The sequence below is a fragment of the Phodopus roborovskii genome, unplaced genomic scaffold (assembly GCF_943737965.1).
Source record: "Phodopus roborovskii unplaced genomic scaffold, PHOROB, whole genome shotgun sequence".
Taxonomy (NCBI): Eukaryota; Metazoa; Chordata; class Mammalia; order Rodentia; family Cricetidae; genus Phodopus; species Phodopus roborovskii.
The window spans coordinates 23,107,594-23,129,999 of NW_026126459.1; the positions used below are offsets into that span (position 1 = coordinate 23,107,594).

General features: G+C 42.7%; 1 protein-coding gene and 1 non-coding gene across 2 annotated transcripts in view; one reads left to right on the forward strand and one right to left on the reverse strand.

The window, feature by feature from the left end:
- Fam186a (family with sequence similarity 186 member A) overlaps positions 1 to 22,406 on the reverse strand; it is a 71,660-nt gene continuing 49,254 nt past the window's right edge. The window contains exon 12 of the mRNA XM_051190158.1: positions 1 to 142. Within this exon, the coding sequence (XP_051046115.1) occupies positions 1 to 142 (142 nt within the window). The remainder of the gene's footprint in view (positions 143 to 22,406) is intronic.
- Positions 21,889 to 22,013, forward strand: LOC127226259 (U6atac minor spliceosomal RNA). Its single transcript, XR_007834870.1, has one exon. It is a non-coding gene; the product is annotated as a U6atac minor spliceosomal RNA (small nuclear RNA).

The window sequence follows — 22,406 nt, forward strand, 5'->3', positions numbered from 1 at the left end:
TTAGATGCTGAAGTCCACTTCTGTGCTTATCTCAAAGTTCCTGAGTGAAGACTGGGGAGCCTGGCCAGCCATGGAGCACTGGTCTGCAGCTCCCATGCTCAGGCCATTATAGCGGGTTGGAACACTGTGGTCATAAACTGTTCTGCAGACATTTAAGCAAAATGGAAAGAAGAGGGGATGGAAAATAGTCTGTGAAAGTTGGAAAGAAAATGTGGCTTTAATAGTGAATCTTTGAGCCAGTCATGGTGCCACAAGCCAATAATCCCAACACCCAGGAGACAGAGGTGTGTGTGGGGGAGATCATAGGCCATTTTGGCTCCCTGATGAGTTTAAGATGTGCCTGGCTACATGAGACCCTGTCTCAATAAAACAACCAAACCAAATCGAATATTTGAAATTTGTAAGTATTGAAAAGTGAACTTAATTCTATTTGTTCTAATGGTATGTGTATAATAACCGGTAATGCTGGAGTGACTATGTAATGGGCCTCCAGACCTTAGCACAACTAACCATGTTAGAGGCACCATTCTGACCTTAAAACCCAACACATAGACCCCAACACCTGCCAAAATCCATCAAATACCTGGTCCCTGGTTTCAAAATCCAGAAAAGCCCCTATAAATATACTAACCTCGATGTTTGGCTTCTGTAGCTCTGCTTCTCCCTGTCTGTTTATGCTAACCAAAATGTGTCAACCAGGATGTAGGGTTTTGTTTGTTTGTTTTTTAGCATAAAAGACAACTGTAAGGATTGGGGCTGCTTTTTTGGAAAGTTCCCCACGAAGCGCTGGCTGGCAATAAAGACTTTCTGTTTTGTTCAGCTTTAAGAGTGTCCCTGTGGCTGTCCCTACACTTAACAATTTTTAAGAAAGTTTTCTTAAGACAGACATGAAGACACATGTCTCAAATATCAAAATATCAAATACCATCTCTTTTTCTTTTCCTTCCTTTCTTGCTTTTTTTTTTTTTTTTTTTTTTTGGCTTGCTTTTTGAGACAGGGTTTCTTTGGAGCCTGTCCTGGAACTCACTCTGTAGACCAGACTGGTCTTAAACTCACAGAGATCCGCCTGCCTCTGCCTCCCGAGTGCTGGGATCAAAGGCATGCACCACCACTTCCCAGTGTTCAAATCCCATCTCTTGATTTGGGCCATAGTGTCATATGCCTTTAGTGCTAGCTCTTGGAAGGCAGGGGCAGGGGGATCTCTTGACTTGGAGGACCAGCCTGGTCTATAGAGCAAGTTCCAGGACAGCTCAGGCTACATAGAGAAACCCTATCTTGAAAATAAAATAAAACAAAACAAAACAAAATGCCAGCTGTTGGGAGGCCAAGGCTGGAAGGGAAGACTGCAAATTCAAGTCCATCCTGGGACAACCAGTGAGAACTTGTCTGCGTGTAGTAGTTTACTCCTTAGAATGAATCTTAGCAGTTCGAGGGCAGAGGCAGGTGGATCTCTATGACTTCATGTAGGACAACCTGGTCTACAAATGAATTCCAGGCCATCCTACTAAATAGGGTGACCCTGTTACAAACAAACAAAGAAGCAAAAAGGCTTGTCAGGGCAGTGGAGGCTGTGATCTCACCACTGGGGAAATGGAAGAAGGCTCAGAAGTCAAGGCCATCTTCTACCACAGCAGTTCTCAACCTGTGGGTTGTTACGAGCACTTTTCCCCTCTTGAGATTGATTGACCCTTTCAAAGGAATCACCAAAGACCATTAGAAAACACAGATATTTACATTACAATTCTTAACAGTCACAAAGTTATAGTTATGAAGTAACAATGAGAATAATATTATGATTGGGATCACCACAACATGAGAAACTGCATTAAAGGGTTTCAGCCTTAGGAAGAGTGAGAACCACTGCTCTACTACATAAGGAGTTTGAGGCCAGCTTAGGATGCGTGAGATCTTGAGTCATACAACAACAACAACAAAATAACTTGTAATAAAAGTGTAATCCAATAAGCCTTGGCTAGCAAAGAAAACCATTGCAACAATCATCTACAGTACCTGGCATTGCCTTCTTGAGTGATAGCTTATACCAGGACCTGTCCCAGCAAATGACTGATCCTGGCCTGGAATTGGGCAAGGTTGTCACTAAGACGTTTACCAGGAAACCATTGTCATGATGGAAGAAAGCAAGAGAGGGGAAATGTGCATATTACCAAATGGGCTTAGGGAAACCAAGCACAGCTCGAAGGAGCCATTCATCATCATCAAAGTGCGCGCAAGATTGTCCCATGAAGGGTCATTGCTGTGGCCCAGGCTCCTGTCTTCCCTGCAAGTTAAAAAGGAGAGTCATACTGTGATTGCTTCAGATTTGGTACTTAACACAGCATTGGTCACGGGATCAATCACATTGTCATTGTCACCTTGGCCCACAGGCCTCAGATCCAAGGGTTTGTTACATCCTGTAGGTGATATCTGCAAGAGCCTGCTATTTCACAGTAGATTCCTGGGAACATCACTGAGTGGAGGAACTGTACCACCCTTCCCTGGGTGCAGGGAAACCAACAGGCCATGACAGCTTGAACATAGAATTTGCTTTGATTGGTGAAGAGAAAGCAAATACAGCGAACCCATGGTTTTAATGGGCATGGTGAGGGTTATCCCAATGGCTGATACAGTTTATGTGTACTGTCATCATGCTGTAGGTACTCTCAACTGTGCCACCAGTTAATGCCACCCTTATCTATAGGATCTTCCTGAGCCCCCTATTTCTGGAATAAACAATGCTGTCTTTGTCACTAACACAATTCTACAGAAAGACAGAATGAAATACTGCCCAAGATTGAAGTGATCTTGGCTGAGGCCATCTGAAGAACACACAGTGGAGAATCTGTGTCCTGTCTGTTTGTGTGCCACCCTAGTCTAGAATGGGAAAGCTCCTCCAAGTTTTGTTTGTCTGCGGTTTCAGCACCAGGACTTAGCACTGCTCAGATTATCCTTAGAAAAAGCATCCAAGCTCTGTGTGCTGAGATGTCTTGTCTACAGCAAGACTTTTATTTCCCTTTTTGAGAAGGAAAGTAGCCATTGGTCCTTCAGTAAATTATGTTAGACTACAACATAATTATTTCTTCCTCCTCCTCTTCCTCTTCTTCTTCTCTCTCTCCCATTTATTTATTTATTTATTTATTTATTTATTTATTTTTGAGACAGGATTCCTCTGTCAAGCCTTTCATGTCCTGGGACTCTCTCTGTAGATCAGTCTGGCCTTGAACTCAGATGTTTGCCTTCTTCTGCCTCTCCACTGCTGGGATTAAAGGTGTGTGCCACCACGCTTGAGTGCTTTTAACTTCTGAGGTGATTTTTGTGGTGGTTGTTATTTTGGGGGTGGCGTGCATTAAGACAAGGTCTCACTATGTAGACCAGGCTGGCCTCATACTCACAAAGATCTGGTAGTTTCTGCCTCCCAAGTACTGAGATTAAATGTGTGTGTTACTACAGCTGGCTGTTTTTGTTGTTTCTCTTTGAGGTAACAACTTTCAAGTATAAAGTTCTACTGTGGGAACTCATCCTTGCCAAAAGAACCTTCAGATGAAAGTATTCTGCATAAATACATAGTGAAAATGCCTGTGGAATTTGGGTGAAGCTCCAATGGAGCTTAGAGAATCCACAATACTGTGAACAAACCTGGATCAACCTACAGCACCCACACAGTTGGACATGGTGATACTCACCTGTTAGTTGGAGGTAGAAACAAAGGATCGGAAGTTGGGCTGGGCTGGAAAAGAGAGTTGGTTCTCTCCTACCATGTGATCCTGAGACTGAACTCAAGTCTTCAGACTCAGCAGTCAATCTTTAGCCACACTGAGTCATGCCTCTAGAATAACTTGGTATTCTACTTATTCTATTGAACCTAAGATTGTCACTGGTCATATTTATTATTTCTCTGTAGACATTAGCCATACCAAATGCAGTTTGTAATTTTGTATCATTCTTTTATTATACTTACCTGAAACTTCAAAATGTGTTCAGTGAGTATTGTGGTTTAAGAAGAAAGTATTTCAAACCATTGTCAGTACTCTGGTTACTTCCCTGCCCACTGTCCTCTTGCAGTGTACACAATAAACTTAGTTTTGCAATTCTGGCCTCAAGGGTGAATTCCTTCTCTCCTGCCAATCCCGTCCCTGCTACCATAGGAACTAGCTATCCAGACTACTACACATGGATGAGGAAGGGAGGACATTAGAGAGATCAGTGTGGCCCTCCACACCTGGCAAGTCTGGTTTATAAATAACAGTGAAGTTGAAAAAGAAGCCATTTCAGATTTAGCCAGTGAGCTGCTTATCACACTGGTACTTGTCCTGTCCTCCTCATAGCCTGTCATCTTGCTCCTTGAGTGCACATTTTAGCTATATTCATGACATTGTCTCCTGATAATCTCGTGCTGTAGATTTCCACCAGGGACTCTGTTAATCCCCTGAAAATAATAGTCTGCAATCTCAGAGGTAGAGTGCTTGCCTACCACGGGGAGGCTTTGGTGGTTTTTTTTTTTTTGTTTGTTTGTTTTGTGTTTGAGACAGGGCCTCTCTGTGAAGCTCTGGCTGTCCTGGAATTCACTATGTAGACCAGGATGGCCTCAAACTCACAGGCCCAAATGCTGAGATTAAAGATGTGCACCACCACACCTTGCTAGCTTTGGATTTGGTAACCAGCACTGAAAGAAGAAAAAAGTATCAGCAGTGATGTCAAAATTATGACAAATTTTATTGGCTTTTATTTGTAATTCATTAATCAGAACGAACTTCATTGTTCTAATAGAATGAGTACGACCTTTACCACAACAGCAAAATGGTGAATTAGTATTACAAGAACAAGGAAATCAAACATTAGGGGGAGGGAATGCTAGTTCCTGGGCTAGTTCTCTATGGCTCAGTAGTTAAGAGCACCGAGTGCTCTTACAGAAGATCAGGGTTCACTCCCAGTACCCACATGGTGGCTCCCATGCCATCTTTAACTCCTATTTTAAGTGATCTGATGCCCTCTTATGGCCTCTGTGGGCAGCAGGTACACATGTGGTCCATAGACGTGCATGCAGACAAAACACACAACTACAAATACTATCACACACACACACACACACACCTACATACATATACCACACACACACACACACACCTACATACATATACCACACACACACACACACACACCTACATACATATACCACACACACACACACACACACACACAAACCCTACATACATACACAACCACAAACATACGCACAACCATGACTATACCTACATACACACAACCACATACCTACATACATTCACAACACACATGCACACAAACCCTACACACATATACAATTATACACATACACCCTACACACACATACAATTATACACATACAATTGTATACACAAACCACACATACACAACCACACACATACAATCACACATACACATAGCTGGGTTACCTCTTCTTTAAAGGGAATGTCTTTGGTTGGTTGATTTTGAGACAGGATCTCATATGTAGCTACCCAGGCTGGCCTGGAACTCAGACTCTCCATAGCTTCTGCCTCCCAAGTACTGAGATTAAGGCATGAACTACCACACTGGACCAAATTTCTCCAATCTGATTACAGCTCAACTCTCACATCTTTAGGGGGGAAAAATGGTCAGCTTGATTTGTTGAGGTCAGTTGCAAGCTAATATAAGAGTTGAGTCAAATAAACAGCCTCCTATTATTTTTTTGGAAACAGTATATAGTATTTAGTCTTTATTGTAAGCTTGATTTAGAATCACTTAAGGGATGAGGAACAGAACACAGGATGGGTTCCCAGCCCCCACATCAAGAGCTCACCACTTCCTGTAACTCCAGTTCCAGGGAATCTGATGCCCTCTTCTGGCCCCTGTGTGCAACTGTACTCATGTGCACATAACTCCCATATAGACACCCATAAGGGATTTTTAGAAACTTTTTAATTAAAAAAACAGAGAGAGAAATGAATGAGGACACCTGGGTACCACTGAGGACATTTTCAAACAGGAACAACTGGAGAGGGGGAACACATACCTTGAATGGGGGGAGGGGACTCCATCCCATAGGCTAGTGCCCTGGACAGAATACAAGGCGGGAAGAGAAGGCCAGGAGAGAACTAGCTTCCCATCATCTGCTCTGCCACTGTCTCCCACTATGATGGACCAGACCCTCTGAATATGAGCCCAAATAAACTCTCTCTTTAAATCACAGCAATGCACAAAGGCTAGTAGTAATTGCATATATTAAATTACTCATCTGATTGTAGTCTATATACTGACCAGCCTTTGCAATTCTGTTTAGTCTCAAACACCGCTTTGTTACACAGACATTCTGGAGTTCATACTGTTTACCTTGGAAGAGGGCAAAGCCCAGACAAAGATTCATTTAGCCATGCTCTCTCCTCCTTACTGCCTGTAGCTGAAAGAATTGAGTCATTAACCAAACAAGACTTGAAAAAAGTCCTTCTGCAGTGCCTTGAGACAGAGAAACCCTGTCTCAAAATGAAAGAAAAGAAGAGACCTATTCCTAGTCTACATGCAACTCCTGGAATTTGGAGTCTCTTTGGCTTGGTTGGTTGGTTGGTTTTTTTTTATTTGTTTGTTTGTTTTTGATGAGAAGTAAATAACCAGCTTTTGTTGTTTTTGTTTTCAGGTTATTTGGAGGCATGACCTCTTATGTAGTCCTGGCTATCCTGGAGCTCACTGTATAGACCAGGTCATCCTCTGCACAGTGAGTTTGAGGCCAACCTGGGTTCCATAACAGCAGTGTCAAAACAGTAACAAGAAGAATTAGGCATTCTTTGCTCGTGTAGTTTCTTTTCCCAGAATATAGAAATAAAATTACCTCTTGTATGGAAACCTTTACAAACAACTAAAACTATGTTCTATTAAAAAGAAAACCACTTGGAAATGTCAGCGCTTGAGAATAGATTCTGTTCTTTTCAAATAACAACCACAGAAATACCACAAGTCAAGGAAGGGGATTTCCTGGCTCCCGCTTCCAAGCAAGTTCCAATAAATGAAGGTGGAAGTGATTGTCTCTTTGAAAAAACTCACTGCTGGCAAGATTAACACACTTCCTTTCACTCTGTTAGGATTTTATTTATTTATTTAAATTAATGAACTAAAATTACCCTCTTGCCTCCACACCCAGCTCTCTATTTAGGATTTTAAATACACACACAAGTACTTCAGCAGATGACAGACCTTTGGACTTTTGTTGGATTCTGAATACGCTGAATAGTAAATTGTTTGAGGCTAAAGTCGTCGTCCTGTGGTGGGAATGGTATGAAATCAGGCAGATGATGCATTACTGAGAAGGGGACAGACATCCAGGAGGATGCTTGCACACTGGCAGGCAGGGCGAGCACAGGCTTTGAAGACAGAGTCTGTTTGCATTCCATCTTTGTTTCTTTTTAAAATGCTTTAAATTTTATTGTTTGACATTCCATGCATGAACACAGTGTATTTCTATCACATTCAGACACCTCTATTCCTACCCCTTAACTCCCTCCTTCCCAAAAGCAATGAGTCTTGTCTGTCTGTCTGTCTGCCTATCTATCCATCTATCTTTCTACCCACCTATTTATCACTTATTTTTGAGGTAGAGCCTTACTATGTGGCCCCACCTGGCCTGGAACTCACTGTGTTGACCAGGCTGACCAAGAATTTAAAGCAACTGTTCTGCTTCTGCCTCCCGAGTGCTGGGTTCAGAGGTGGGCACCACCATGCCTGGCCGTGAGTAATGAGGCAACATTCTCAGTTTCGTTAAGCCCAGATTCTTCTTCGCAGTAGCAATAGTAGATACTCATGCAGATTAACTCAAAGGACACCTGGGCCCCATCGTCAGTAAATTCAGATTTCTTCCTCTTCGCCCACGCTGAATCTTCAGAAGGCAAATTGCATGCCCCGCAGCAGAATCTGATCTGTTCGTTCATCCCTGTTCTTTTCAGTCAGAGAACGATAGACACTGCAGAGTATTGGGAACAGGAGAACACCCAAGCTCAAGGACCGGCCTCTGGGATAAGAAACTAGTTCAGCAGGAAGGGCGCACCATCAGCCCCTTACGGATCATATGCTCAGGGTGTCCAATCTCATCTCACATGTTTAATACCTCAAATGTCACTCAGGGGGGGACGCCTCTCTAGGGAGGGCTCAGAGAACAGTACCCGGCTGTGGTGGAAGGCTGACCTGAGAACACCTTTTAGTCTTTCTCTATCCCTCTTTGTCCTCGTGTAATTTAATTATGTCCTTTCTTACTGCAGCTTCTAAATTCAAAGACACTTATTATTGGTGTCTGCCACCTTAAATTACCAGATTCTGGCCCCTCTCTGCCCCTCCCATCTTATTCCCCGTGGAAGGGACAGCAATGTTACCTAGTGTAAGTTGCTTCTGGGTCCTCCTCCATGTCTCCAGCACACCTGCCTTTTCACAGTTAATGTTTATTAACTCTAAAAGGCAGAAGAAAACATCTAAATGCACGGTAGCTTATTGGGAGATCTTCACATCCCATTAACACACAGATAGCATCTGTGTTCAGCTTTCTGAATATACTTGTGGGAAGCTGTCGATTTCCACCTTCAAAATGTAGACCATAAAGCCATCGTCACATGACCAGTCACACATTAAAGTTCACATCACCATTCCCCTTCTACTGATGAATAGAATAAAGATTCTGTTCTGTGCATACTGTTGATGCACTATGTGTACTGCACTGTTAACCCCACAGCTACAAACTCAGCCTTATGACTAGTTTTCAAGGAAGGCAAGCCACATTAGAACTCACTTTCTAATTTGGGGTTTGTTTGTTTTATTCTCTTTTGTTTTCCAGACTGCCTGGCCTTGAATATGCAGTGATCCTGTGGCTTCACCTCTCTAGTACCTGGATTGCAGATGTGCCCCACCATGCCCAGAGTGTGAGCTCATTCTCTACCCCCACCTCTAAGCTCTCACTGTGTAGTCTGACATCCACCTGCTTGAGCTTCTCAAATACCAAGATTATAGGAATTCTTGGACTGCAGGCATGTACCATATACACCAGGCACAAAAGCTATCTATCTATATATCTACCTACCTACCTACCCATCTATCGAGATTGTGAGATAGAGTCTCACTCTGCAGCCCTGGCAGGCCTAGAACTTGCTATGTAGACCAGGCTGGCTACAGACTCATATTGATCTGCCTACTTCTCTGCTTCCTCCCAAGTTCTTGAACCAGAGGTGTGTGCTACCACCTACCACCTTGGCTTTCTGCTTCTTTTGATCATTTGAGTTTGAGCCTGTACAGCTAGCAGAGCAAGTTTTTATACATTCTGTTAGAGTGTCACGCATACCTATATCAGACATGGTGGTGCAGGCCTGTAACCCCAGCAAACAGAAAACACACACACACAAAAACCACATACTTATTAGGAACCATTCTAAGTTTTTAGAATTTTATTGAAATAATTGAAGATCTTTATCAGGAATGTCTAGTCTATAGCCCATGGGCCACATGCATCCCAGATAGCTATGAATGTGGCACAAGTTTATAGATGGCAACATGACTTATAGATGGATATTCCTGGAAGTGCATGAGGTAATATGCTGTTTATAGAGAGAGGGTTTTGTTGATGTTGTTGTTTCTGGGGCCCAGAAGCAGACACCTACATGTAAGGATTAACTTGGTGTAGGGTTATATATGACATTTTATACTGAGTGTGATGTCAAGTATCTGTAATTCTAGCATTGAGAAGGTGGAGGCAGGAGATTCAAGAATTCAAAGATATCTGGCATTATTAATTCACAAGACCTTGTCTAAAAATCAACAACAACAACCAAGCCAGGTGTTGGTATCGCCCACCTTTAATCCCAGCACTCAGGAGGTAGAGGCAGGCAGATCTCTGTGAGTTGGAGGTCAGCCTGATCTACAGAACTAGTTCTAGGACAAGCTCCAAAACAATATAGAGAAACTCTGTCTCCGGAAAACAAACAAACAAACAAATAAACCAAAACCCAAAAACCAACAACCAAACCAAAACAAAGCCAAGAAGATCCAGGTAGCATATTTCTCTAATTCTAGCACTTTAGAGGCGGAGGCAGGAGGATAAGGAGTTCAGCTGCCTGGACTACATAATACCCTTAAAAAAAATAATTAAGTTATAAATGAATATAAAAAAGTAAAGATAATAGTTTGGATCATAGTTTTATGAGATGTTCAATAACATGTTTGGAAAATTGCTTACTTATTTGGAAAAATAGTACCATCTTTATCTAGTGTAAAAATATATTCCAGTAGGGTGGTGGTGGCTCATGCTTTTAATCCCAGCACTTGGGGGACAAAGGCAGACGGATCTCTGTGAATTCCAGGTCAGCCTGGTCTACAGAATGAAGAGTGAGGACAGACAAGACTGTTAACTCACCCCTACCCCCCCAAAAAAAAACAGACAGAAAGAAAAAAAAAGAGAAAGATTTGGATCTAGCTATTCACTGAGACATTACCAGTGTGTATCTTATTTGGTGTGTATTAATCAGGCTCCAGCTCTCTACATAGGCTAGGATAACTTTGAACTGTTTGTTACTCCTCAAGAGGGCCTGAGTTACAGGAATATACTGCCAGTCCTAGCCTTTCCCTGTTTGTGTTAGACCTCTCCTCCATTCTCCTCTCCACAATCATTTAGAAACACAAGAGATATTTTAGCTCCTGAACCTCCCAGCACAGACCATGGGAAAGATGTGGTTCACAGGTCAGAGATTATCAACACTTTAACTAGAACATGTAATCTGTGTTGTTACAATGAGCTAAGCCAGTGTTAAATCATTAACTGCTCATTGTAACTGACATTGCAGGCTATTACTACTGCCATTTTTTTTTTTAACCTGGAACACTGACACAAAGACAGCCACGATAACTACTATACTCTGTGGTGCTCAATCTTGGTTGTCTAGATTGAGAAACACCTGAATTACTAAAGCCAGGGCAGACTTAGTAGACTTCCCAGGGGAGGTCTTACCCTCTCTGAGGAGCAGATGGTAGGTGGGGAGAGGGAGTGGGGGAGCGGGAGGAGAGGAGCGAGGGGTAACTGGATTGGAATGCAAAAAATAAGTTAATAAAAAAACATGTCTAAGAGAAAAAACTCACCCAGAGAAAAGTTTGGGTCTATACTGGGGGTACACCAGGCTACACTACAAACACTCAGGGTAGTCACTAGCTAGCTAATGAAGACATTCTATTGGCTTAAACCCTTGTCCAAGCAGGCTTCTCTGGTGGATACCCAACAACAACTGGGTGCAGGTCATGAGCTGTAAAAACAAACAACAAAAAAGTTAAGTTTGATGCTTTCATCAAAACTTACAGCTCTAGGGGTAGGAGAGATAGCTCAGCAGTTAAGAACATTGACTGCTCTTCCAGATGATCTGGGTTCAATTCCCAGCACCCACATGGCAGGCAGCTCATAACTGTCTCTAAGATCTCACATCCTTGCACAGAGATACATGCAGCAAAACACCAATAGCATACTTAAACCTTTTCTAAAATAAGATTTTATTTCTATTTTTTTTCTTTTGTTTTTTTTTTTTTTTTTTTTTTTTTTTTGAGATAGGGTTTCTCTTTGTGTAGTCTTCGCTGTTCTAGAACTTGCTCTGTAGACCAGGCTGGCTTTGAATTCACAGAGATCAACCTGCCTCTGCTTCCCAGGTGCTGAGATTAAAGGCATTTGCCATCACTCCCTAGCTTTTGTCTTTGTTGTTGTTGTTTTTTTTTTTTTTTTTTTTTTTTTTTTTTTTTTTGAGACAGAGTTTCTCTTTATGTAGCCCTGAATGTCCTGAACTAGCTCTGTAGACCAGGCTGGCCTTGAACTTGGAGATTTGTCTGCCTCTGCTTCCTAAGTGCCACCACTGCCAGGCTATTTCTATTATTTTAAATTCTGTATAGATATGTGTGTTAGCAGGTGGATATGAGCATGTGAGTGCAGGTGTTTATGGAAACCAGAGGCATCCAATGTCCTGGAGCTGGAGTCACAGATGGATGTGAGCCACCTGACAGGCGCTGGGGATTGAGTTCGGGTCCTCTGGAAAAGTAGCAAGTACTCTTAGGCACTGGGCCATCTCTCCACATCTCCTCAGTCTTACTGAAAGCTGTTTCCACAGTCTTTGTACCTGGAAGATGGTCCATTGGTGTTTAAGTCTTTGGTGTTTTCCTTGCCCCTTGATTGTGTCATATCTGTCACTCTATTATTTTTGGGCTTTGAATGCTTTTTGAGACTCTGATGCCAAATTGGTTTGCTATCTTTAGAGAGTGACACTCTGTCCAGAAGCATAGGCACCACTTTCTTTATAAGGATTCATCTAATTGACTAATTAGCTGACTAGTCTGGGCTTATTATCTTGGTATGTCCTCCCTTTCGAGGGGCTGCTGGGGCCAAAGCTAGGACCTTGTGCATCCTAGATGGGTGCTCCACCACTAAGCTGTAGCCTCAGCTTGGAATGCTCTTTTTAAAAAAATTATGTTTGTGTTAGGCTGGAGGGATAGCTTAGCCGTTAAAGGCTAGGCTCACAACCATAAAAATTATGTTTGTGACCGGGCAGTGGTGGTGCCCTCCTTTAATCCCAACACTTAGGAGATAGAGGTGGGTGGATCTCTGTGAATTTGAGTCCTGCTCTACAGAATGAGTTTCAGGACAGGCTCCAAAGCTACACAGAGAAACTCAGTCTTCAAAAAAAAAAAAAAAAAAAAATAGTGCTTGTGTATGGAATGTGTGTGTGTGTGTGTGTGTGTGTATGGAGTGTGTGTGTGTGTTTGTGTATGTGTGTGTGTGTTTGTGTATGTGTGTGTGTGTGTGTGTGTACTCCCATGTGCCACTGCAAGACTATAGTGGTCAGAGGATAACTTGTGGGAGTTGATTCTCTCCTTGTACCATGTGGGTCTCAGGGATGGAACTAAGGTCCTCAGCCTTGGCAGCAAGTGATCTTACCCACTCACTGTCTCGCCAGCCTGCTGGGTCCCTTCCAGGACAAATTCAAGTCTTCTTACCTCCATGAAAGTGTGACTGAATTTGAGTTATAGTTGTAAATATTAATTTTATTGCATTATTTTGGATTTCTTCGGTTAGGCACCAAATTTGTTGTCTAATATGTTTTTTTTCATGGTTTTAATATAAGATTTATATCATGCTTAATTATGTGTAAGTGTGTGTCTGTGCACATGAGTGCAGAAGCTGGCAAAGGCTAGAAGTGTCAGCACCCCCAGGAATTAGAGTTACAGTCGTGCTGGGAACCAGACTCAGGTTCTCTGGAAGAGCAGCAGCTCCTAACTGCCAAGCCAGCTCTCCAAGTTCCCTGAATTGTTTCTGACCTTTAGAATTTCTGATTTGGGGTGGAGATTATGGCTCTGCAGCAGGGTGCTTGTCAACCACACTTAGCCCTGGGTTGGATCTCTCTGAGGGGAGGGGAGGGGCTTATTCTCTATTTGTCTTCCTGTTTCTTCTGTCTACTACAGTTTTTCCCTAGCTATCCTTTCTTGTTGATTTGGGTCACATTCCCAGGGACACTGACTCTGACTAGGACATGTCCCAGGTGCTTGATGGAGAGTGCCCTTGTGAGAGGAGGAGGGCAGGAGGGAGGCGGCAGGTGGTTAATGTTTAACCACCAGCTCTCAGAAGGACAAAAACTTTGATCTGTAGCCTCTGACTACTTTCATATGTGAATACTTGAATCTTTGGCTGATTGCTCTGGAACATAGATAACAGTAGACATAGTATAGTAATAAGGAAAGAAAATTGCTGAGCGACTCTAGCTTTGAATATCATTTATTTAAATTTGACTTTATATCTGGGTGTGGTAGAGCGTAAGCCCATCTGGGCCACTGAAGCAGAAGGCTTGAGTTCCTAGTGAGCCTTGCTGATTGTATATAGTGAGTTTCTGGCCAGCCTGGGCTACAATGCAAGCTGTGGCCTTAACAAAGTTAAATCTTATATCGTTTAAGTTTTGATGATGGCTTTAACCGCTTCTTTGCAAGAATGTCCAAGTAGCAGTTGGTTCTCAGGCTAGTGGGAAGCAGATGCCCCACATCTCAATGGTCTCAGCTGATCCCATAAGGAAGGGTTTAAACAAAGTTTCTTTTGGTTGCTGTAGTTGTCTAGACAGGGTCACATGTACCCCAAGCTGGCTCCAAACTGGCTATGTAACTGGTGACGACCCTGATCTTCCTGTTCCAAGTTCTCAGAGCACAGGAGTGAGCAGCTGGGCCCACACATGAGCTCTGAATCAGACTGGCCCTTCAGGGACTTCATTCCCTACACCAGGAAGTCACTGTTGCCAATTATACCCTGAGGAAAAGGGGTGACCTTGGGTGAGGGGGTTCCTTTTGCCCTAAAGGAAATTCCCAGAGGAGGACTAACATTACCAGTAGCACACAGTGCCCTTTAACCCAGAAGGGTGGCTGGGCACACAGAGCAGTCCATGGTCATGTACCTCGTAATTTTATTTCATTTTCCTTAAAAACTATGGTTTTCTCTGGGCATAGTGGCACACATCTTTAATACTAGCACTTGGAAGGCAGAATCAGGTGGATCTCTGTGAGTTCGAGGCCAGCCCAGTCTATTATAGTGTTCCAAGACAGCCAGGGCTACATAAATGACACTCTGTCTTGGAAATACCCAAACTAAAACAAAAAACAAAAAATTGTGGTTCTGTGTATGTGCTCTTCCCTTTTCTCCCTTCAAACCCTCCCGTGTACCCTCCTCCTTTCAAATTCATGACCCCTTTTTTTCTTTAGCTGTTTTTTAGGTATGAGTGTATGTGTGTACATACCTTCAAACACACACACATATATAAACACACACATTCTTAAATACATAAATACAACCTGCTGAGCCTGTATAATTGTAAATGAGCATAGTAGAAAACACCTTCTGACTCTCAAATCAGAGACTTACATTAGAAACTGGACCTGGCCTTCAGCTAAGCCACCTGGCACAAGCTGAAGTGAACCTGGGTGATGGCCCTCAGCATAATAAAATATAACTGTTATACTAACTAGTGTGTCTACCTTCACGATACCTGTCACTTGTATGTGTGTTTTCTTGGCCGACCGTTTGCACTGGATAACAAATTGGTGTGCTCTTCCCAAATCAGCTTTTAACATTTTCGCCTTTGGAAGACAATGAGGAAGAGTTGGATTGGTTTCCTATTTTTGTTTTCAGCTCAAGGGTGCCATCTTCTGTTATGACGATGAGTTGCCATTTTCTGGATTCTGATGTCCTGTTTAGTTCTGTTTTAGGCTGGTCTTGAATTTCTATGTAGTGAAGAATGACTTTCCTGAGTTCCCCATCTACCTGCCTCCAAGATTCCAAGATCTGGGATTACAGATGTGTTCCATCAAACACGCCTTCCTCCCCTCCCCCACTTCCCTTCCTATCTCTCTCAGGTGTGTGTGTGTGTGTAAGTATGTACGTATGTATGTATGTATTGAGATGATCTCACACTGGCTAACCGGGGACTCACCATGTAGTCCCACTGGCCTTGAACACTTAGTTATCGTTCTGCCCTGGCTTCTGGAGTGCTGCAATTACTGGCATGGCCTCCACACCTGGCCTGATGTGTTCTCCTCACAGTCAAGTGCCTCCTGATTCTTGTATTTATTGTTAGGAACAATTATTTTACTTTTCAGTTTCCTAAAAGAGATACTTTCTCAAGACTGCCTCCATGGTTCTGATGAATTTTCCAACTGTGATTTTTGTTGCCTGTGGTTTCAGACCAGTTCTCAGCGTTCCCATTGTGGGTTGGGACCTTCCTTCTTGCACACTAATGACCTTAGCTTCCCCGTTCCAGTGGCTGCCACATGGTCTCCAGGGTTGTTTCCCCAAGTTTCTGGCAAGCTGGAGATGGCAGAACTTTCCCTCCTGTGTTTAGTTGCATGTAGGCACCTCTATTTACTTTCTTTTTTATTCTTCTCATACATTCATGCCAAGATGTGGCATTATCTCCTTAAATTTTGTCATTCTGGCAAATAACCTACCCATTTTCATTGTTAAATGTGTTGTTCTGGTTAGAAGATTCTTTCTCCAGCTGGACAGGAGGGCCACAGGCTCAAGACCTGCTTGACTACAAAGTGAATTCTAGGCCAGCCTGGGGACGTTGTTGCTGGGATCCTCTTTCAAAATCAAACAAAATGTGGGTATGCAGTACAGTGGTAGAGTTCTTGCTGACATTCCTAAGGCCCTGGGTTCCATCCCCAGTGTTGAGAACTGAGCAAGCCAAATAAACAGAAACCTTTTCCATCCTAAGTCAAAAAGATTTTCTTTTGAAAGTTATTTCAGTGTGTGTGTGTGTGTGTGTGTGTGTGTGTGTGTGTGTGTGCGCGCGCGCGCGCGTATGCCAGAAGAGGCTATTTTGTCCCTTGGAACTAGAATTACAAATGATTATGAGCTGTGTGGTATGGGTATTGGAAATCACACTCAAATTCTCAAAAACAGCATGTATACTCTTAACTACTGAGCCATCCCTCTGCCTTCCTTTTTGTAATTTTTACTACATGTATATAATGGTGTGCTTATTTGGCATGAGGACAACTTGTGAAAGTTGGTTGGTTCACTTCTGTCATATGGGTTCCAAGGTTAGAACCAACTCCTCAATCTTAGTGGCAAGCAAGCACCTTTACCCTTTGAGCCATCTCCCTACACCTTATTTTTCCACTGATATCTTTAAAGGAAAAATATTTTCTTTTTAGTTTTGTATATGTGAATGTGAGTGCAGGTGCCCATGGGGGCCAGAAGAGGGCACCTAATAACCTGGTGGCTGTGAGCGCCCTGATGTGGGTGCTAGGAGCTGAACTCTGCTCCTTGAAGGTGCAGCCAGTGCTCTTACCTTTGAGGGATCACCTGGCTCCTCTATTCACACCTTAAATCTACTGAAAGTTTGCCTTGTTAAGTGTGGAAGGGATCTAGCTTAATCTTTCCAGGCTGGCTTGGTACTCAGTATGTAGCTGATGGTCACCTCAAAACTCTTGGCAATCCTCCTGCCTCAGCCTCCTTAGCTGAGATTATGTGTGTGCCACCACATCCACTCAGAAACAAGTTTTTCTACAAAGTTTCTAAATAAGCCGGGTAGTGGTGACACACACCTTTGATCCCAGTACTCAGGAGGCAGAGGCAGGTGGATCTCTGTGAGTTTAAGGCCAGCTTGGTCTACAAGAGCTAGTTCCAGGACATCTAGGTATACATAGAGAAACCCTGTCTTGGAAAAACCAAAACCAAACAAACAATACGTTGGAACATCGGAGTGCTCAGGAACTGTGAAGCAGCAAGCTGGACTGGGAATCTTTCCCACGGTCCTGGCATTGCCGTTTTCAAATGTCAAAGTTCCATGCAATTCTATTCCCAAGCGTTTTCTCTGTTCTGTTGGTTTGTTTGTCCTCATGTCTGTTAGATATTCAGTTCTGTCTTGAGCCTCCAACCATAGCCTTAGTACAAGCTTAGCAAATATTTATCTCTGCCACACCCCAGCCTCCCGGCCCTACTTCATTCTTCCTTTTTGTTTTTGCAACAGGGGTCTCACTGCAGCCCTGGCTGACCTAGAAATTGTTATGCAGACCAGGTTGGCCTCAAGCTCACAGAGATCACCTGCCTCTGTCTGCCAAGCTCTGGGACTGTTCCTAATCCTAACTTCCTTCCTTCCTTCCTTCCTTCCTTCCTTCCTTCCTTCCTTCCTTCCTTCTCCTTTTTAAAACAATTTCTGAAGTTAGGGCCAGGTGTGTAGTTGGTTCAGAGTTTGCCTAATATGCATGAAGCCCTGGGTTGGATCCCCAGGATGTCATAGAATGGGCATGCTGGTATGTGACTGTCATTTTAGCACTGGGGAGGCAGACACAGGAGGATTAGGAGTTTGAGGCCATTCCAGGATGCATGAGTTCATTTCTCAAAAGTGAATATATAAATAAAATATATGTGTGCTTTGTCTCCCCTTTAGCTTTTTGCTTTTGTTTAGAATGGACATCCCTTTTTATAGATTACTGCCCCAAGTATATTTTATGTGTATGTGTATTAGGGTTTTCTAGAGAAACAGAACTGATAGAATGAATATATATGTATGTATGTGGATATGCATGTGCATATAAATATATATGTATGAGATTTATTAGAGCAACTTACAGATAATCATTTGACTATTCCAACAATGCTGTCTGCTGATGGAAAGCCCAAGAATACAACAGTTGTTTGGTCCATGAGCCTGGATATCTCAGTTGGTCTTCAGTGAGCATTGGAATCCTGAAGTATGCTCTAATGCCAGTGGAGGAATAAACTTGCCAGGTTGAAAGATCAAGCAGGCAAAGAACAAATCCTTCCTTCTTCCATGTCCTTTACATAGACTGCCAGCAGAAGGTGTGGCCCGAGTTTAAGGTGGATCTTCCAACCTCAAATTATACAGATTTAGGATGGGTCTTCCTGCTTCAATATAATCCAATTGAGAAAAATGTTCACAGGAATTCAGTAGCTTAGGTTTTGGTTAATTCCAGGTGTACTCTGTACACAGGGGTACCCAATCAGGCTGGAGAATCACATGCCTTGGAGATGGAGTTAGAGGCAGTTGTGAGCTACCACGCATGGACCAAACCTGGGTCCTCTGTAAGAGCAGTGAGCACTTTTAACCCTGGAACCCACTTTCCAGGACTCATTTTAATTTTTTATTAATTTTTATTTTATGTGCATTGGTGTTTTGCCTGCATGTATGTTTGTGTAAGGTTGTCAGGTCTCCTAGAACTGGAGTCACAGACAGCTGTGGTTGCTTGGAATTAAACTCAGGTCCTCTGGAAGAGCAGCCAGTGCTCTTAAGTGTTGAGCCATCTCTCCAGCCCCCAGCACTCTAGAAGCGTTTCTAAAAAAAAAAAAAAAAAAAAAAAAAAAAAAAAAATCCAGTTGCTATTTGTGTGAGCGCAAGGGGGTTGTTTTTGTGTTGAACTCAGGGCCTTTCAAATGCTAAGCATTTGCACAACTGTACCTCTGGTCCAGCAGGCATTAGTTGTAATAGAAACAGCATCATCTCACTGTGAGCTCCGGCTTGCATAGAATTTGAAATCTTTCTGTTTCTGTCACCCAACTGCTAGGGTTTCAGATGAACACCACTGTGCTTGGCTCAGCTAAGTCAACATCTTAAATGTAATGCCTCAAAACACTTTCTATAGTTCAAGTTTACTTGAAATTATTGGTTAAATTAAGACGAATTGATATCTGTCTAGATGTGTAAGTTTTCTCCTTTAATCTATACAGTTTTCTCACATTAAAACATTGTAATTCTTGAAAGAAAATCTGACTTGTCAAGTTTACATAGTGAATATGTATGTGATGTCTGAGTTCAACTAATGGATAATATATTTGCATATTTTTGTTTTTCCTGAAATGGAAACAGAGATGATTTATTTATTTAAAAAGGGAAAGGGATGGCCTAGAGGTAAAGACTGCTTTTGCACAGGGCTTTGGTGGCTCATGCCTTTAATCCCAGCACTCAGGAGTCAGAGGCAGGTGAATCTCTATGAGTTCGAGGCCAACTTGGTCTACAGAGAGAGTTCCAGGACAGGCTCCAAAGCAATACAGAGAAACCCTGTCTTGAAAAACCAAAACTCAAAAAAAAAAAAAAAAAAAAAAAAAAAAAAAAAAAAGACTGCTCTTGCAGAGGACCTGGGTTTGCTTCCAAGTACTCTAAGCTCAAACTGCTTAGAAGTCAGTTCCCAAGGGATCTGCCACCCTCTGTTCTCTGTGGACACTGACACTCATAACTAAACAATATGTAGATGGAAAGGAAAGCATCCTGACAATGGCATGGACTAATGAGCCAATGGAAAAACAGGGGCTCACGCCTTTTTCTCTTTCTTTCGAGCCTCAGTCTTGCTTATATAGCTGGCTGTCCAGGAACTCACTCTTCATTGTGTAGTCTAGGCTGGCCTTGAACTTGCATAGGCATGTGCTATCATCCCTAGTTTGTTTTGCCACAGAGTAGTATATGAGAGTCTATAAGGTCTCACGTAGCCAAGGCTGGTCTTGAACTCTTACTGTAGCTAAAAATACTTTGAATACCCGATCTCTCTGCCTCTACCTCCCTGGAATTATAGACTTGACCCACCAGACCTGACAACATTTATTTATTCTTAAACCTATTTTCATCAGCAACCTGGATTCATCATCTTTTGTACTTTCTTTTCCCAAAAAATTTCTTGGTTTGTTTGTATTTGAGGAATATACATATTGACACATGTGGGGTCATGTGTGGATGCATGTGTACATGTGTACTGGATGTCTTCCTCAGTACCTCTCCACTCTTTTTTATTGAGTCAGGGCCTCTCACTGAACCTAGAGCTGGCTGGATCCGGCTGGTCTCCCTAGCCATTCTGCCCCTGAGCACTGGATCACAGGGGGCTGCTACACCTGCCTGGCTGGGGTTACAGGTGGCTGCTACACCTGCCTGGCTTTACATGGATCCTGGGGATCTGGACTCCAGTCTCCCTGCCTGCACAGCAAGTAGTTTATCTTCATCCACTCAGCCATCTCTCCAGCCCTGTTTTTGTTGTTTTTGCTACAGAGTCTCTCTGTGTAGCCCTCGCTGGCCCAGAACTCACTTTGTTAGATCAGGCTGGCCTCTATCCTTCAGTGACACTTCTTAACTGTCTATCTGAATGCCGGACTACATGGGTGCGCCACCATGTGGCTGTTTTTATTCTTGCACTGTCTCCATGTGCCTAGTTTCCAACTGTCTGGGGTGATTTCACAAAGGAGCTCACTGTTCTTTCTTCGAAGGCTTGGTAAAACTCACTGAAAATGCTTATAAAACTGGGTGCTCTTTTCATTGGTAAGGCCTTTAATTACCAAGTTATCTATAGATATTTTGTCTGTTAATAAGTACTTTCTCTGCCAATTTTGGCATTTTAAAATTTCCAAAGGACCATTCTCTTCATCCAGTATTATCATTAGTCCATAATTATGTAATTATACAATCAACTTAAACAGGGTCATCTAGCATGGTGGTTTATTCTTCTCATCTCAACTGATCCAGAGAGTTCAAGACCAGCCCCAACAGCACAGAGAGGCCTTGTTTCAAACAAGCAAACAAACATTGTCCTGTCCCTGCAGGGCACTTACTTTCCCTCTTGATCTTATCATGTAACTTGATTATACCTATCTTTTCTTAATCAGCTCATTAGATAATAGTAAGCATTAATCAGTTAAATATACCAATGAGAAGGCAGAAGCTCAAGTTGGCTCTAAGGCTGGCAGTTAAAACTTGAGGTCTTGGCTAGAGAGAAGGCTCAGTGGTTAGGAGTGAGTACTGCTCTTTCAGAGGACTGGAGTTCAATTCCCATGTTGGGTGGCTCACAACTGCCTGCAGTTCCATCCCAGGACATCTCTGGCCTCCATGCTCACTGACATGTGTGTATACCTTCACACAGACTCCCCCATATTATATAAAAGATACATGTACATACATATATATATGTGATATATATGTGTGTACAATTTTCAATAAATATATATTAAAATAAAACTCTTCAAAAACTAGGGTCTAATGCTTGCATGCCTGTAATCTCAGTCCTGTATAGACTGATGGAGGAGGTTCGCCATGAGTTCAAGGCAAGTCAGAACTGTATATCATGGCTCTATCTCATAAAAACAGTAAGGGCTGGTGAGATGGTGAGATGGCTAATTGGCTAAGGTAGAAAGAGAAGCCACTCCATTAAGATGTCCTCCAGCTCCCACATGTGTGCTGTGGTACATCAGCACCCATACACACTGTGTACACATACACACATATTCAGTAAAGTTAAACAATGTTACAAAGGAGATATAACTAAAAGTACTCACCTAGCATGCAAGCCTGAGGGCTCAGTCTCCACTACTGAAGTATATAAACACATGCATGAGAAAAGAGTTGGGTGTTTATGAAAGGAGAGAAGGTTAGTACTTCCCTTGACAAGGATGGAAGAGGCCTTTGGGCCTAACAACACTTATACGGTTAAGGCATTGCCACCTATTTTGTGGCATCTAACCACTGTTGCCGGGCGGTGGTGGTGCATATCTCTAATCCCAGCACTTGGGAGGCAGAGGATCTCTGTGAGTTCAAGGACAGCCTGGTCTATAGAGTGAATTCCTGGACAGGCTTCAAAGCTACACAGGGAAACTCTCTCTTAAAAAGCCAAAACAAAGAAAGGAAGGAAGGAAGAAAGAAAGAAAGAAAGAAAGAAAGAAGGGAAGAAAAGGATTCGAGGGCAGTGGTAGTCCAAATCAGGCAAAAGGTTTGTGCTGCTCAGCCTGATGATCTGAGTTGGACACACGTGTTGGAAGGAAAGAAATTCTCTGACCTTTATACACACACTATGGCATGTACATACCCATGAATAATTAAGCTGGAGAGATGGCTCAGCAGTTAAGAGCACAGGCTGCTCCTCTAGAG